Genomic DNA, 18,929 nt, shown 5'->3' on the forward strand with positions numbered 1-18,929 from the left:
TCACTCCGTCATCAGTTCTGCTCATGATCTGCTTAAGAATCTCCGTGAGGAGGAAAGGTCGGCATGTAAATAATCCAAAAATGAGGCAGAAAGAGATTCAATGCTTTCAGAGAGCAAACTCGGAAATACTACAGGAGCTGAGAGAAGAGAAAAATGGTTTCCCACAGTGTGGGAAGGGAAAATCAGAGAAGGCTTCATGGCAGCGGTGGATCGGAGGTAGACCTTGAAGGAAAGTACGATTTTGTCCGATGCGCACTGGGAGCCACGTTTTGCGTGGGGATTGAGGGCGGGGTTTTGAGGGAGGGCTGTACAGGCAGAGAGCCAGATCAATGTCACGTGAGCAGGAAATTTAAGCATTAGGGTAGGTGAAAGAAAGAAAGGAGAAAGAAGGGCGGTAAGGCAGGCGGACACCAGATCATAAAGGATTTGGGGGATGCGAGCTCATCATTTATTCAGTCGGCAAATGGAAACCAATGGAAGACTTGCAACAGAGTAGTATGACCAGACGCAGGCTTCACGAAGATTAATTTAACATCCGTGGGAATGGATGGACGGGAAGAAAGACAAATTAATGATGGGGAAACTGAGCAGGAGTCTGTTGTATAGTGTAAATAAACAGTAACGAAAATAGGAACTAAGCAGTATCAGTGGGAATGGAAAGAAGAACATGGACGCAAAAAAAAAAAAAAAAGTACATCGTAAATAGCATTTATGAAAAATATGGAATAAAGCCTTACCTGATTCTTCTGTATCTTGTTCATCTATTAAACCTACTGAGACGCCTAAATCCACACATTTCTTGCTATGTGTCTTGGACTTCATGTGTTTTGTCAGATTTCCTTAAGGGAAAAGAATGTTTACTAAGCTTACGCAGTAGTATTTTGCTGCTGCATTTGTCAACACTGGCAAATTCCATTCCTACTTCAAATGAAAGCACAGACTGTGGTTATACAGTTCCAAAACTCAAATTTGGACAAAAGAAAATACTGGTATCTGTATGTTGTAATAACCTTGTTATTTACTACTAACAACTTCTCTTTTCAATTCTGCCTCTTCTACTTGGATAATGTCTACTTTTGCCTTTGGTCTCTATTCTGTCGTCCTTATTTATTTTTTTAAAACATTTTAAACATCCTCAATTTAAAGTCCCTTTTGGATTGCACTAAGATGTGTAGTTCCTGGCGTCCAAATTCTCCACCACTGTGCCTGCCGGATCTCCCTCATGGTACTTTGTTTCCCTGCATGCCTTTTAGTTTTTATCGTAAGCTTATCTTTAGCAAGACTGTTTTCCATGGAGCCTTAAATACCCTGAGTTGCAGAAACATCTCTGTGGGTCAGTTTTCCAACTGCTTCTACTCGGGGCTGAAGGTTTCAGACCTCTGATTCTAGACCAGTTCTTTCTTTCTTTCTTTTTGCATGGCATAGGTATGGGATTTTGCTCTTCAGCAGAAATGTTTTTCCCACATGGTCCAAAGTCACTGGACAGGAGGGCCAGGCTTATTTCAGAGGCCTCGGACTCTATTCCAGTATTAACATTAAAATCCTTGAGCTGTGGGCATATACCTGGCTTTGCTGTGCCCATGAATTCTTGTATTTTAAATTTTATTTATTATTATTATTATTATTATTATTATTATTATTATTTTAAGTGTCTATTCACTATACTAGCATGGAATTTCTTTTTTATTTCTGTTACCTGGGAATTTGCCTTTTTTAAATTTCAAGCTTGACTATCTATTAAAAACTACATTTGTTATATCATAAACAGCATTTCTGTTATTTGGAACAGGAGACAATTTCCTGTGTTAATTTCACTTCACCATATTGACTAGACGTCTCATAACAGTATCTCTAAAGATGTGTTTCCTTTGGGGGCTAATGTAGCTAAGTATTATCAGGTTAACTGGGACCCATTGGGAATGTCCGTCCCAAGTGATCATGAATGCATGGGAAGAGCTCAGATTCTAAGGATGCCAAGCAGTTTGAGTGCAGAACGCCACACACACAAAACATCGCCAACAAGGGAAGGTCCCCTCTTTTGAGAAAACAAAATCCAGATACTTAGCTTGGTGAGCAGGGGCGAATTAGTATTTGGGAATAAGCCTTGAGTTAAAGATGTCTGAAATCTTGGTCTTAACTTTGGGCTTGCAGTAGCTGAAGGGCCTGCGAAACTGCTGTATTTATAGAGCCTCAGTACCACTAAAACTTCCCTAAGTACTTGGAACTGGTCACACTGTTCAAGCCACTTCTTGCACTTCACAGCATGCAGCACCTCAGAGCTTAGTGCTTAAAGGGCTCAAGGGTGACAGGGTACCTGGACTAGATGATATCTAAGACCCAGCAAACCCTGACTTCTGTAATTCCGGAGATGACACCTGGCTTAAATGGCTTGGCCATGTCTGATATTTACTTGAAATACACTTAAAACAAACAAACAAACAAACGACACATGAAGTAAATATGGCAAAATGTTAACAATCAGTAAAAGGTGGACTGGTTGGTAGACTGGTGTTCATGATACAAATCTCTACTTTCCCGTAGGCTTCAAAATGTTCATATTAAAAAGTTGTAAAAAAAAGATGCTTTGGCCATCTCAATGTGGCTTAAATTTCCATTTACAAGCCAAAGCACTTCCTAATACAATAACAAATATTACAAACCAAATTACTTTACCGAAAGCGCTTTCGTTCCCTACGTGAACAGTCACGGAAGGTTATTTGCTTCTTAGAGACGTTAATGGATAATTGTAACCAGACAAATTTGGGACTATAAGCTTTTAATAAGCGTATCTTCTCATAATTTGAGCTATTACTTACTACTAACCTACTTCTTAAATAAGTTAAAATAAACATGATAATTTGCATTTTAACATGCAAAATAGATGCATATATCCCTTAGCAATGCCATAAACTCTGTGCATCAACATAATAAGTAAATTTTTTAACAGACTTAAGAAACATTAGTCTAAATCCTCTGGAAAGCATGTGGGGTTTTGTTTCTGGGCTCCTACAGCTACACAGAGAGTCTAGCTTTCTGTGATATAAATGGTAGTAAATCCTGCAGGGGTGCAAGCTCACTGTGTCTTTTCTGCTGACTGACCTTTAAAGCAGAACAGTGAAAACAAATCAATTACAATTCTTTTGGAAGTGTACTCATCAGATAAATTAAGGGGACAAATGACAAAGTAGAGATTTATAGGCACGAGGCATCAGAAGCATCAATTTCTAGCACTGCAGACTGTTTAGCTGGCCGCAGCGTGCTCTTTCTCGGTACCCATATTTATGTGGCATGCCATTACATCACTGTTTTTCTGTTCCTATCCAGACACATCCAGTGGGGAGTAGAGTTGCACTGGCTAGGACGACAGAGTAAATCAAGGAGGACAACATCTGCAGCCTCACCTAAAAACGAGTCTACTAGTATTCAGCTGCATTTAAACGATACTATGGAATCTGTTTTACAGATATTCACAAAAGGCAGATTTCTATGAGGAAGCTGACCCGTAAAATAAAGAACTACCACCCTGAGAAGAGGGAAATACTGAATTTCTAATATTTTCTTCACCGGTCTCCTTAGCTAGGGTCGCTTTCCTCAAATACGTATTTATCGCATAATTGCAATGGATTTTCTGACAAAACAAAACATCTAACGTAAATTCAGATCGGCAGCATATCCGAGAAGTTGGAAGACGTGAAAACTGCAAAGATCTAACGCTCACTCTTCAGGGGTCATTATGCTCTGTCCGCCTCTTGGGAAACATTTATCTAAACCTTTACGTGACGCTGTTTGGAGTTATTTCACTAAGATTACTTGGTGATTCAGAGTATTTTTCTTGGCCAAGAAGATTCATTTGGTTTTCCACACCTAAGTTTCCCTCCCTTTCTTGCCCTCATTTTATGAGTATCATTTAAGTATCCTGATTCCTTCTCTTCTTTCTATTGAGAAATATACATTTCACATTATACCTTGATCCTCTTTCATTTAGCAACATCATTCTGTACTTGGTAATCTTTTATGAGTTACATTGGCCCATTTCTGGTCTCCTGGCTGTGTACTGGAAATTCGTGGATGTTGTGTAATCACAGGATCAAAACCAGTGAAAGGGCAATAAACTGGGTTAAGAAATCATAGTACCTTCTCCTATCAAAGCCTGCACACAAGACCAGGAAAAGCATCCTGAAACCCACCCTCCATTTCCAGAACGTGAATCCACATCACAACCAGAGGACTACAGACAGTGAACCTCTCAACTGCTCATGATGTCCCAAAGCTATTAAAAAATATTCAAGGCTAGCTGAAGAACAATTCTGTTGTTGTTATTTCTATCATTCTTGCTTCGGGTACTCCTGGCATCTAAGGAGAGCTAATGTGAATGTTTAGTTGCTATGTATCTAACTCTCCTTAAACGCCAAAAAATTCTAGCCAAATAACGTAGTAAATTTTGCTGACGAGTTGATCAATCTCTAAAACAAAAACCCTGAAGGCAGCCAATATAATCAGAAAAAAGTGAATGTTCACTCAAAGGGAATAAAGTTTCTGTAAAAAAATTGTCAATTAAATATTTTTTACAGATACTACACTTTCAGACAGAGAATTTTAGGATGACATTGTTTTCTTTTAGAGAGATTCTTATTTTTAAAAGGTAGGTAGGAAATTGAAGTCTCAAGTAACAAATTTTTATGTAATGATCCGTGAGCAAGGAGCCTAATGGAGGAAGTGGGCATTATTTTTTAAGTAGTGTTCTCATTGTATGTAGCAGGGAATCTGGAGAGGGTAAAATTACCTTAACTATAATAAAGACTTGCAATTTAAATAAAAACATATAAAGCATACAGAAAGAGTACTAAATATAATTTTAATGACTAGTTCTGAGTTCTATGCACATTAAATAGGACAACAGAAGTTTTCTGAAGCTGAAATGCAATAGAATTTGGGTAAAAACCAAAAAGCATCATGGAAAAAAAAAATGGCCTTTCATGCCTAAAATTAGATAATAAGACATGAACGCAGTCATTGTAAGTTTACTATAGTTATTATTTAAACTTTCACTTCAATCCTGTAGCATAGAAAGGAGTTTCCTTATCATCATGAAAATTTCTTTTTCTTCTTCAGCTCCAAAGTATTTTTGAAATGTATTAGTCATCATGTTATGCAACTCTAATCTGGGGAGGGAAATAAAAAAGGGTAGTTGCTCCTTTTAAAATGTTATATTTATTATCTATATTGTGAAAGTATATAATTAAAAAAAAAACCTTTTTCTTCCTTTCCCTGAGAGGTCTAGAGACATATAAAGAGACAAGGCTACCGTGTTGACAAGATGTTATTTCTATCAGTCTATTCAAGCTACTGCATCCTTGGTCGTAGAGTGTCAAGGTGGATCTTGGCTCTACTAACTCAATGCATATCAAAAGGACCACCGAACAATGCCATTTCATACCTTTCGTCTTAAAGGAGAAGTTACAGTAAGTGCAGTGGTAGGGGCGGACATCTGTATGGGTCCGTATGTGTTTCTTTAACATACTAGGTTTCTTACAACGTATTCCACATTCTTCACAAATGTACTTTCCTCTTCCCCTGCCTCGGACATATACATACTCTTCATTTGATTTATATCTAATTTAAAGAAAAAAAATAGGGAGATTGGATACTAGGTCTTTGAGAAAATATCGATGATTAGAATTCAGCTTACAAAATACAAGAAGTCACAATGTTTACACTCAATCAATACAAATTTTATGCACATGTAAGTAACAATATTCCAGCTTTTCGCATCAACATTTAATATGCAAATAGCTAATTCTGATCAAACCACCTTACTCGATACCAGGTTTAATTTTTGAACAGAACTCCCTCTTTCTCAGCCACTGGCTCCAAAGTTTTCTTTGTTATTAAATTCAATTACAGCAACTCTAAAAGTACTGAAATTTCTCTTGGCTTCACTAGAGCTACAATCAGCTTTTACAATGTGTTTTTCTCATAACCGAAAACACAGAGACATCCAATACGCAGTGAATTTGTCTCTCTTCGAGCACATTTCCCACGGAGCTCCTTATTGTAAATCAACGTGAAACCCAGAGTTTACTCTGAAAATAGTTCTTAGCTGCCTCCTAGGACCTATGATGTTTCCTAAATATTTTCTTGATCAAAATGGATTTATTTAACATGACATCTAACATATATTTTGCCATGAAGATTCTGTTAATAAGCTGAGAAACCTTGTAACATTTATATAAAATTGGCACTGGTTAAGTCTTCATTCACATGAAAGCAAATGTACATTTAAAAAGTAAGTTTAAATGTACATTTAGAAAGTAAAATTTGTACTTGCCCTCCATCAAATATTTTAATTCTTCTTGGTTCACTTTTGATTAAGGAATTTTCTTTATCTTGCTCACTGTTAATTTCAGAGGCATCTTTATTGCTGAATTCAACTACTGTGGACTTTTGATTACCTAATGCTCTCTGAAAGGAAAAAAAAAAAAAGAGAAACTAATTTAATAAAACTGAAAACACAAACATGCTAACGTTTCACTTGGAAATTAAAACATGGCAGAGTACCGTACGCGTAGTTAACTTAATGGAATGCATTTCAAGGAAATAACATGTTTAAAGGTCATTTGCTCTCTCCCCTCCCCTATCTTTAACCTATCTGTCTGCACCACTGCGAACTGATAAACCCTATGTTGTTTTAAGATCCCACCACAGTCTCCTGACCAATCACTCACACTACACTTTATTTCTAAAAACGAGCTTTATTCTTCTGAGATGGGAAAGCGCCAGTTACCCCGTTTGGTATAATAATGTCTCCTACTCCTAAGAACGTGACCAATTCCCTGCGACGTCGGTGGACTGCAACTGTGCACTTCTGTTCAAGCAAAAGTCCGTTTGCCAACATTCTCCCCTTCTCCTATCATTTTAAACCATAATTCTGTTTCCCTGCCGTATCTTCCCAAAAGTTCCTGAATACCGATCACTGTGACATACAGGCAGGTCAGAAGTCAGGCTGTGGACTGATAATAATTAAGTGTCTGGAAAACGGTAACACACATCAACATGGCGAGCGTTGTGTGCTTCTCCTATGGAAACACTACAGTGACACCACCTTAGGATTTCACAAGCATCCCCCTCCTCAGCCCCTACCATTCTCACATATCCTGCGGTGCCAGCAGCACAGGATCCAGTGTGGAAGGACACTCTCAGGGTGAAGTCACTTGTCCAAGGTCAAGCTTAATAGCAAAGGCTCAAACTCCAGTCCTCTGGCCAAATCCAAAGTGAGGCACAACTTTTCTGATCAAGGGGCCTCTTTGTCACAAACCCTTAAAAACCACATCCCCAAGCAGATGGCTCCGCACTGAGATGACCTGATTCTAGCAAATGAGAGAGTGTGCGCCATGGTCAGAGGGCCCGCGCAGCCTCAGAAGGTGCACCCTGGGGAGCTCAGGAAGGCGGTGCGAGGAGGTAATGACACTGACCCTAGCAGACAGGAAGGCATCGGTCTCCTCTTGTCCTAGCAAACACACCAGGTGTCCCCACAATCTGGAATGCATACGCACACTACTCCTTGACTTTATACCGTTAACGCTAATCCTGCTTTTTACCTTCTTTGCAACACCAAATTCCCATTTCTCTTTGGCTCACTTTCCTACTATCGAATCTGGCTTCTGTTCACCAATTACCAATGAGCCAAATGCCCAAATCCTTGTCCCTTCCTTAGTCTTTATGTGCTTGGCCACCTGTGCAGTTTATGTTGTTGACCCCTTGCTTCTCTTAGAGACCCTTCCATTTCAGCACCTTTCTTTTCCATTCTCCATTATAAGTACGTTAACATCTGGGTTGTGAGTCAACCCAGTACCCAGGCCTCCACAGCCACCTGCCCACGTCCCCAACACTCCAGCAATATTGGGACCGCTCGGTCCAGGAACCACGTTAGTCTCCATCTTTATGTGACCTTGATTTGACCTCTCTGTCTGAGTATCTTTCCATGAAATTTCCTCCTTGATCTATGTGATACCACTTTCTCCTGGTCCTCCTCTTTCCTTGATGAACAACCTCTCTCAGTTTCCCGTATGGACTTTCTTCATCCATTCAACCCTTTAAGTAGTGGTGAATCCCAAATCCATTCTGAGATCTTCTGTCCTTCCTCCCGCTCTGAGCAAGCTCATTAACTACCCCCATGCACCAAGGAATCCCGACACCTTCCACCAGGAGTCCTCGCCTAGCTCCAAATCTAAGTACACATTTCCACAGGCATTTCTACCAAGGCACTTGATGCTGAAGGAGAACCACTTTTCCAGAGGCGCTTTGGGAATATTCCAGAAGCTCTGTCTAAATTCTCATGATCAGGTCTCATCTTCCAAGATTCTGATTTTAGTAGGTCTAGAGTAAAGCCGGGTCATTTAAAAATTAAATTCTGAATGGTTGCCCGCACCCTCCTTTGTTGAAAAAGTATCAATAGCTCGCCACCAGTGTGCATATTTTTTTGGTTTTTATCTATATTTCCAACTTGGAAGCATGTCAGTGTTTCAAACTTACACCTTCTAGCCACCCATGGCAGACTCCTCAGGATTCTTTAAAATGAACTAAGTTCTTTATCATGTCCATGTCATGTCAGCAGACTATTAAAATTTCTCATTCTTTTTATCTGAAACAAAAATCCCTACATTTTTTTTTTAAGACTCAGCTAAAATATCACCCTTTGGGAATTTCGTCCCTGTATCCATACCTCTTTAACCTACTGGCAAATTTAGAGACTTCCTTCTTGGTAAGTATGTGTGTGTGTGTGTGTGTGTGTGTGTGTGTGTGTGTGTGTGTCTATATATATATATGTGTGTGTGTGTGTATATATATATATATATATATACACATATGTGTGTATATATATGTGTATGTATGTATATGTATGTATATGTATGTGTGTGTCTATATATATACATGTATGTATATATATGTGTGTCTCTATATATATACATATATATATATATGTATATATATAGAGACACACATATCATAGGTCTATGAACCTATATTGCATGCTCATGAACCTGTAGAGGTCACGGACTTAATCTATAATTCTTAATGTCAGGAGTCCACCATGATCCCCTTACCTATTTATTTATTCTCACTTAAATGATTTTTCCCATTTTATAAAGCCAACAACTCTAGTAAGACTGATTACACAAATAACTCCAAATTACAGTTTTATGACCCTATTCTATACATCTTGACCAAATCAACTTAATTATATCAAGTGTATGAGTCAGCTATTCTGTGAGTCTTCTCTCTAGCACTAAGATGATTCTAACACCGGGTGGGAGTTGGGACTAGCAAGGCCAGGGGAGGCTAGTCAGGTGTACAAAGACAAGTATGAATGGCTCTCTGCTTATATTTCGAAATGAAATGTAACAGTCTTTGATTACTCACACCTCTATTCCCCCGCACCAGCAGGGACAAAACAAAGACATAATCTCCTTTCACTTAATACAAGAGAAAGATGAAAGTTAAACCTTGATGATCTGTATGTACCATTACGTAAGGACTTAAACATTCAGCTCAGGGCAAGTTATTTCCAAAATGTCTCAAGAGAGAATCACCGAAGGATTCCATGTAACCCTTATCAGTCTAACTCGCGGGGTAAACTTCTCATCCTTTCGTCTGGGTGACTTTATACTTACACAGCACAATTTGTCATTCGAAATTAAGGTACACTTTTCAATTAAAACATTTAAAGGCATCAAGACATCGCACAAACTATTTGTGAAGATAAATGATATGTCAAGTACCTTGCTTAAGTTGCTTTTCCACTTGCTTGAATAGACCAATAAATCTGATTTGGAATGGGTAGTTATTGCTTGACAATATAGTGATTTTCCAGTCTTCTGTTTTGAATTAAGGAGAGAAAGGGCAACTTTTGTAGGCAACCCAAGTGGGTTTGGATTACTGGCACTAACTGTCCAATCAGTATAGGCTGAAGTTTTCTGGTCATTCTGAGGCAAATGCAATGCCTTCTGCTTTAGTAGGTAACACCATGTAAAGTTGGTTGAGGTCTTCAGGCTGGGGAAAGGCAGCTGCTGTGCACCTCCCGCATCAGACACTAAAAGTGTGGCTTGACTTTGGTCTTGGATGCTCTCTTTGTCACGTTGAGTTCTAACCCCTGGAGACTTCCTTTCTTGGTTACCGTCTACACGTTCCAAAGGAGAAATGTGAATGTCTTCTGCAGGGACAGGTGAATTTCTCACTGCAAGAGTGAGCGACGTGGAGGACTTGATGTTTTCAAACTCCTGTAGTTCGATTATAGGTTCTGTAACTACAGACTTAGAGTGTTCGGATGACAAATCATCAGCTGGTAGGACATCTGTCAGACTAACAGCCTCGCTACTAATTTCAGGTTGAGAGAAAACATCCTGTTCTGACAGCACACCATCAAGAGGCTCCGTAGTACAAACCTGCCTCACTAAAATAGGTTTCTTCTGTTTATTAACTTCACTAGGTCTTGAACTCCCTGGTTCAAAGGGTCTGATCTCTGTTGTACAAATAGCCCCATTCTCATCTTTAGCACGCTTCTGGTGCTTTTCCATGGCAATGTCTAAACTGTTTGCTGGGGAAAGCATCCTTTTACTTGAAGCCGAAGATTCTTGCTGGGGGGAAAGCCTACCAACAGACGTTTTCTGGGTTACGGGCAAAGGTTCTGATGGAGGGAGAGTCTGACCCATCTCTGAAAAAACATCTTCACAGACAGGTTCTGCCTCTGGGTTTGACAAAGCATTCTGGTGATCTGTCTGCAATTTTGGCACGGAATTTTGTTCCTCGCTGATTGGCACCATGCTACAATTAGCCTGGCAAATTGGCTGGTTGGACAGGTCTTGGGTCACCAGGATTTGTGGCAGAGGAGTGACCGTGGCAAAACAGCACGCTGGAACGATACTCTGCAGATGCACGGGCAATGCAAACGACGTCGGCAGGTTCTGCGTCTGCCCACCTAGCTTCAGTGGTGGTGGAACACATGAACTGGACATGGCATCTATCAATTTGGTTGGTAACGCTAACGAAGTCCCGCGATGGTCAGCAGCCCCACCTGGATCCGAGAGAACTTGCTTTGGCAAAGAAAGTACAGGATTGGAAGCGCAAGACTGGCTTGAAGTGAAAACCTGACAATGAAGTTGGTACTTGGGAGCAAAGCAACCTTTACTTTTAGAAGCCACACATAAACTGGGATTTGCATCCGGCTGAACACTCTGCATAGACACTTGCAGAGACGTCTGTGTGTTTGGGTGGCTATGGGGGGTGTGGACTGGACTTAACACGTTGATACCGAAAAGCTGTTGAACGGGGAAGATGTTAGTAGAGCCGGAACTGGAGGTTTCTGTTCGCTGATCCTTAACTTGAGTCTGGGAGTGCAGAGCGTTTGCAGGAAACTCGGCTAAAGATGCATTCGTGAGCTGAGGGCCCGGAAACGGTGCTGTGTTCACACTCGCAAGAGCGATTGTTTGGAAAGATGGTGGGTTGCCGGGAGACACACGAGTATCTGGGGCTAGGTTTAAAGATATCTGCCGCATCAGTGGGCCCCTCCTTCTTTCTAAGAGAGGCACGTGCCCGGTGACCCCCATGCCCGAAGGGGACGTCAGGGGCTGCGATTCAACGGGTGGTGTTGTCTGGGGTGGAGTTATGCTTCCACAGTCAAACGATTTACTTCTGAAATCGGAGACCTCCATCGACGTTTGCACGCAGCTAATGTGTTCTGAAGCGGTGCGCCTCATTTCTCGGTGAGTTCCAGGAACGTTCAGTGTATTCGAGCCAGCTGGAATCATGAGAAACTCTGCTCTGTTTAGAAAATCCATTTTGGGGGAAGCCTCCGTTTTAGAAACCTCATCAACGTCCAATGAAGCTGAGAAACTCGAAGTGTGAGATAAACTACTCTCCCTACTTAGGCTCCTGGACAGAGTGGAGTCGAAACTTGATTCTGTGGACGAGTGCTCCATCTCGGCAAGACGGAGCCTCTTCTTTTTGGGTGGCAGCTTCTCGGTTGGCAACTTTGACAAGGTTTCACTACGCTGAGGCCAACTGAACTTCTCTGACTTTTCCTGATCATAGCCTTGGGCTTCGAGGTCCCGATCTGGCTCTTCGGTGACCAGAATTTCTGGGACTTGGATGTTGTGCTGCCGAACGAGTCGGGAGGGCTGTCCCAACACATGTCGTTCACTTGGACTCTTCCTGGGACCGTCCTGAAGTTCTGCTCTCAGAGCATCTGATGACAGCGCAGGCTGGTGAGGGTGAGATGTGTTCTGGGGAGGGCGCCCTTCTTCTGGGGAAATTCCCATCACTTTCAGAGATCCGGGCTTCACTGTCCTGTTCAGCTCCTGGAAGGAGACTGGGGAACCTCTTTCAAAAGACTCAAGCTTGTCGAATGAATTGGGTCTGCTCAGCGAGTTTGTATGCTGAATGACGGAGATTCCAGTTCCGTGCCTCTTCGGCTCCGTCTTGTCCTGGGCAGCTGAACTTATGTGTTGCTCCATGATGGTAGACAGCTTGGGATCCATGGTCTGGTCGGGACCTCTGGCCGCCAGCTGGATTTGGGAGGCCTGCAGCTGTATCTTTCTATGCTGGTCACTTGTTATTGCAACGTTATGCTTAGACAAAGTGGAAGCAGGGCCCAGAGAATTCTGGAACTGGAGGCCTTCGGAGCTTTTCGGGGACGCCCCCCTTTCATTTTGCTGAAGTTCATCATCATCTCCGACACTCTTCATCTTCCTCCGTTTTCTGATCTGAGGTGTCTGCTCCCACACCCCTGCAGGGCCCGCAACCCGGTAGTGCAGAATCTGAGGCTGTGTACTACCAGCAGGCACGGGGCTGTGTTCAGGTTCCCTCACGGCCACCTTTGTTTTTGGTCCATGTAACTCTGAACAGTAAAATTTCTTATGGTTTTCAAAATTCTCCAGTTTTCTATACCTGTTTCTGCAGGTTTCACACTCAAACATTGTCCCTCGCCCTTGATGGGACTTCTTTTTCTCCAAATGTGAGCCTGGGGCCAAGGACTTGCCCCTTGCCGGCCCAGTGTCACTGGCCGCACCGCATCCTGGATAGCTCTCGTCCAGGGACTGTCCAGCACCAAGAAGGTGGTTTTCATTTGCTGAAGAGTCTTCTACTGCTGACTGTCTGACAAGGGTCCGCGGATGTGCACTCTGGGGCACGGCAGTGTTAGGGCCTGACACAAAGACGTCATCGTAGAAAGCGCCGATTTTGTCATCAAATGACTGACTTCCTCTCAGGGGGTGAGGGGGCGGGATGACGCTCGCAGGTACTGCTGAATAACCTGTGGTAGGCATGGAGTTACTTCTCGTAATGGGCAAGCAGTCAAGGGAAGGTACAGACAGAAGGAAGACTTGCTTCGATTTCTCGGTAGGGGTGAAAGGGGACTTTGGTATATCCGAGCTGGAGCTTGTTCTCCGTCCCATTGGTTTCAAATCGAACTGGAAAGAATCTTTAAATATGTATGACTTGGGAGAGTCAATACTTCCTCGCCTCGAGAGAGAGGTTCTCCGTGGCTTTACGCTATCCAGCTGCTTATCGTCAACCAAGGCTTCGTTGTCTGAGATCAGCTTTGATATCCGCTCCTCAAGTGTTTTCGTCGCCAAGGGTGGGCGCATCTGACCCGGTAGAAGCAATGCTTTTTCACTTGTTGACAGAGCAGAAGGTGCTGGTGTACTGATCCGAGGTGCAGAGGGCCCATTATTCTTACTTAAGTCTTGGTCCGTGGTGGGCAACGTTTTGGCAAAGGGAGTCGGCGGACTCGCGGTCTGGTCGGCACTTTCCGAACGTGAAAAGTAACCAGAATCCGTACTTCCTAAACTCCGAGGACTCAGAAGTTTTCCTTGCTGCTCTTGGGAGCAATCGGTAGCCTGCTGCCTTTGCAGCTGGGCATGTCCTGTCCCCACATGAGGCTCCTGTTTCCCTTCTGGCTGACTCCCGTCCCCTTTCTGACGGGACTTCTCGTCAGTCTCGAGGGAGGATGTCCAGGCTGAGTGGGACAGGACATTGGTTCCCTGAAGGTCCTTCGGTGTCTGTGCACTAGACAGTTCAGGCTTGGAATCCGGGAGCTTTGGGCTGTCGACTCTTAAAGGGGACACACCGACAGGGTGGACCACGACTTTTGGTAACTCTGGCACAGCCTGTGATTCTGAAGATTTGTCCTGTAGTGGAAAGTCACCTACCACATGGTCTGGATTGCTTGGAATGGAACTTGATTTTGGTAACGCTTCAGAATGGGACATCATTTTCATTATCTGCACAGGCTGCGGGTCCATGGAGACCGGGTCGTTCTGTCTTTCCTCAGCAGCCCCCTCCTCATCGCTCTCCCCACTGTCTTCTACGTCCGATTGGATGCTAAGTGCTTTGGGGGACTCCTGTGACAAGAACAAACCACCAGCATCTGGTTGCAAGACAAGACCCAGTTTGATAGTATGTGCATGGGACTTTTTGTGCTTGTACAGATTGCTTTTAGTCTTAAATGAAAATCCACAGGTCACACAGGGATAGGGTCGCTCTCCAGTATGAGAGCGGATGTGCTTCAAAAGCACGCTAGGCTTTGCACAAGCTCTATTGCAATACTCACAAATGTATTTTCCTTGTTTTTTTGGCTTCTGATCTTTCAGAAGAAGATTGCACATTTGCTCCACGCTGTGGTTAACGACAGAGGCGACAGGAGCTGAATTATAGATTGGCATGGGGGCTGACGGTGTCGAATGGGCTGGACTCACGGACATCGGTGAAGCAGAATCCATTTGCTGGTTTTGAGGAGTAACCTGAGTTCTACTGGAAGGCGGAGTCAGACCCACAGATGACGTCGCTGCCATATGATAAACCTGTTCAAGTTTGGCATTTTCTTGATTTTGCAGATTCACCAGGGACCTTGGGAAACCTGAACGTGCTGGAAGCGGCTGATTTTGTTGGTGAGGCTGAGAAACGAAGTGTTGGTGTTGGTTACACGGGTGAGACACTGACTGAACTGTGGCTGGCTCACTCTTCTGAGTTGCAGACACGTGCACGGTGTACGAGGGACAAGGAGAAGGCTGCGATTCAGAAACAGATTCTTGGGAAGTCTGAGTTGGGGCGTCCGGTGAGCTGCTGTTTAACTGAGAAGGGGGTTGTACAGTTTTATTTGGTCTCAGTTTTTCTACCTTAACTGCACAAGATGAGCCCTTTTGCGACAAGGTGCTCAGCTCTGGCTCCATTGCCTTCAGTAAGACATCAAATGCGGTGTTTGTGTAAGAGGAGGCGGGACTACGAGTGGAGGAGATACATTCACTGCGGTCAGTCCTGGTTTTACTCGACAAAGATCGAGAGTCACATTTTGCATCCGGGAAGCCCGACCTGCTGGGGTCAGAGCCTGCCGATCCCCATCGGCGCAGTTCAGATGGGTGCTGCAGAAACACGGGCTTCTTCGGGGACACAGAATCTTCGGATTTGGAGGCTTCAGCGACTACCCCAGGTGTTTCTCCATTGTGTTTGGCAAACTGCTTCCCATTTTTCACGGGGCTAGGATTCTGCTTCTTGTGAGACTCCGGCGCGCTCTGAAGAACAGCAAAAGCAGGCTCGTCTGTATTTTGTTTATGTTTTGCCTGAAGGGGACTCCTCAGTGGGGATTTTGGTATTTTTTTCAGGTGGTTCTCAGCTACAATCTTTTTTCGTTTCACACCTTTAAGTGATTCTGAAGTTGCTTTAATACCAGCCTCTAAGATTTCTGTTAAAAAAAAAAAAAAAAAGAAAAAGTTAAAAAGTCAGTTGGCAAGACGGCCGACATGCCAACCACGCATATATATATTTTTTTAAATGAGGATTACAATCACGAGGGCGTTACGACAACTAAAGAAGGTAGTTTACGGAAAGCCCGCTGTGGATAAAACTGTATTTTGATATCTTGGCATTTGCAAGAATGCTGGCAATCAAAAGCTACTGGAACAATCGTGCAGAGACCTTAGTGTCCATTTCCGGAATGCTTTGTTCCTCCCTGGACCCCCAGCTCACCAGCGTCCTAGAACCTGATCTTTCAAAACTACGTTATTCTCCCTCTTCACAGTGACAGCTGAGGACTCAGTCTATCCAACAGTCTGAGACACCTGCTGCACAAAGAAGAAAACTCAACCTTTTAATGCGGGGTATTTGACGGTCTCGTCGCCATTTAGTATCTTTTGTTTTTATTTATTTTTTATTAGACGGAGAGGCAGAGTGAGCAAGGGAGGGGCAGAGGGAGAGGGAGAGAATCCCAAGCAGGCTCCACGCTTAGCACGGAGCCCAATGCAGGGCTCGATTCCACAACGCCGGGATCATGATCTGAGCTGAAATCAAGAGTTGGATGCTCAACAGACTGAGCCACCCAGGCGCCCCACATTTAGTACCTTCTCGAGAAAACTTCTCAGCAAGTTTTAAAGTAAGAGGATTCCAAAACATGCAATAGTGCCATTTTTATGAGGAAAAAAAAAAGCTAGTATACAATAATTTTTGGAGCAAACATATCTCAGACGCTTATGAGATATTAAGGTTGGTAGAATCATAAAGAACTACTATTGCAGTAATTGTATCAGTGAACAAAAACTATGAAAGTAAAAACATCTCCCTTATTTGTGGTTCTCCATCAACACAATTTAAAAAGTCATAATGTTGTAATGGCCCTTAGTTTTAAAAAAAATCGCCATTTTAACGGAACAAAACATCCAATGGCTAGGTTTCTTTGTCATTAGTGACAGGTAGATGGAAGGCAGGTGGACAGGTAGGTAGAGCTAACTGTGGGAGACAAGACAGGAAGCTACCTTCATTTCTGGCTGTGTTGGGAGGAAATCCGTGTTTAACTGGCCTCAGCCACCCACAACCTCCATCAACTATGACGTTTGTGAGCAGTAAATACCTGCCATGATTTCATTTGTTTCCATTTGTTGGACTCTTGGGCACACAGACAAAAACTTATTCAAGCTCCTCTTATTTATTTGTAGAAAAGTCAAATACTCAAATTCCTGGTTATTTTCAAACAGCTGTTGCAATGGACGTATTTGAAATTCATATCAGACCAAATGCCTATGCCATAATAACCACTGGAGATAAAAAATTTACATAAAATAAAAAAAAATACCCTAGTCCTCTTGTGATGATTGGTTTATGTGCTGTGATAGATTAAGTTAATGAAAAAACACAGGACTAACACGCTAATGATACGTTTATCCACCATAATCAGAAGAGCAAAAATTTAAAAAAGGGGAGGGTCCCTCATGACTAAAATGCTTGAGCTAAGAAAAACAGAAAAATAAGTATCAGGTTTGTTGATACGAAATGATGTTGAGCAAATCTTTTTTATGTTTTGATCTACTCATTTACAGAATGTTTCCCACTGTTTTTCCCTTTTCAAGATAAACGCAATAAACTGAATGTCATATGTTGTGTCTACCGGGCTAATGGACACCATGAAAAACGCGAATCATCATCTAGGATGAGTAGTTTCCCCAGTCACTTCCAAAAGGCTTGGAGTTGGTTGTAGGAAAGGTGAAAGCCACCAGGCTGTCAAAATACATATAAAGACACAGAGGGGGGCGCCTGGGTGGCTTAGTCGGTTAAGCCTCTGATTCCATTTCAGCTCAGGTCATGATCTCATGGTTCTTGGGTGGATCCCCATGTCAGAATCCCTGCTTGGGATTCTCTCTACCCCTCCTCTGCTCTCCCTCACTTTCAAAAATGAACGTTAAAAAAGACTGTACGTATGTGTATACACACACACACACACACACACACCCATGCCAAGCCCCTTCCAGAACCTACGGAACCAGTGGCTTAGTTGGGTAGATAGGCTTATTTTGTTATGTTTTACGTGGTTTTTGGAATAAGCTTTTATGTTTAGATAGTTATTTGTAAAAAAATAAAAAATGAAATAATGTCTTACACTTCAAAAAAAAAAAAAAAAAAAAGGCAAAAATTCAACCCACGAGCAGAAACACCCGGAAATACCACATTAAGTTTTAAAGGGATTCTATAAGCCATCCTATGTATGTTTTAAACAGAAAGGGTAAAATTTAACTTTGTACTTAAAATGAAGCTGAGTGAAAATAAAGGAAAAACCGCCCTTAAATCTGTATTTCTTTATGGAGACACCACTTTCCTAAAAATTCTTCTGAAGTTAAGAATTTGGACAACCGTATTTTAAATAGATATTCTGAACTGCAAGCTTCAATTTTAGACAATTCGGCTCCCTTTTGTCAGTGTCTAACATTTACATTCTATTTGCATAGTTGTTGACTCTTGGTCTCTCTGAATTTTAACACTTACTTGGTGCTAATGCATCAATTCTTTCTTTCAAAATGTTGCAACCTCTTTTGCTTTGTGGCAGGAGCCTGGAGCCAGCCTGGCTGATGGCCTCCCCTCCTTGGCATGACTTGCCTTTCTTCTGTTTGTCTGTCTGCAAAATTCTTTTACTTCTGAAATCTGTTAACTGCGAGTCAGCTCAGAGTTTGTTACTACACAAACTTTAAGTCTTTCCCCCTAGAACACAGTGTCCTTCTCCATGAGGAGACGCATTTTGCTTCTTCCAGAAAACTTTTCTTTTTTTGCATCTTCAAGTAGATCTACCTTCTGGCCAATGTTTTCTTTGGGGTGGGCTCCTTTATGGACACTAATTATCTTTATGCTGCACCATGTTTACGAGGATTTAAATTGCTTCCACCTTTTTGGGTTTTTCTTGCCTTTCGCTTTCTCTAGAACTATCTAACGCTTTTCCCTATGTCAGTCGCTCAATTTTCAGCTATTAAATTCCTTACTGTTTCAAATGTCTTTATTTGTTTTGGACGAAGATTTTTTCGTTCTCATCTTGTTCCCTTAGCTCCATATTTCCCGTTTCATCTCACTTTATTGTCTCATATCATGTTTGAGTTGTCGCTTAAGTTTATGATCTTGGGGCA

General features: G+C 42.3%; 1 protein-coding gene across 2 annotated transcripts in view; it reads right to left on the reverse strand.

Annotated features, from left to right (window-relative positions):
- Positions 1 to 18,929, reverse strand: part of HIVEP1 (HIVEP zinc finger 1) — a 149,796-nt gene that overhangs the window by 24,411 nt on the left and 106,456 nt on the right. For both annotated transcript variants that reach the window (XM_049655034.1, XM_049655035.1), the window contains exons 4-7: positions 9,780 to 15,733; positions 6,329 to 6,462; positions 5,438 to 5,613; positions 738 to 839 (exon numbers count right to left, since the gene is read on the reverse strand). In XM_049655034.1, the coding sequence (XP_049510991.1) occupies positions 738 to 839; positions 5,438 to 5,613; positions 6,329 to 6,462; positions 9,780 to 15,733 (6,366 nt within the window). The remainder of the gene's footprint in view (positions 1 to 737; positions 840 to 5,437; positions 5,614 to 6,328; positions 6,463 to 9,779; positions 15,734 to 18,929) is intronic.

The sequence above is a fragment of the Panthera uncia genome (assembly GCF_023721935.1).
Source record: "Panthera uncia isolate 11264 chromosome B2 unlocalized genomic scaffold, Puncia_PCG_1.0 HiC_scaffold_25, whole genome shotgun sequence".
In the NCBI taxonomy this organism is placed as follows: Eukaryota; Metazoa; Chordata; class Mammalia; order Carnivora; family Felidae; genus Panthera; species Panthera uncia.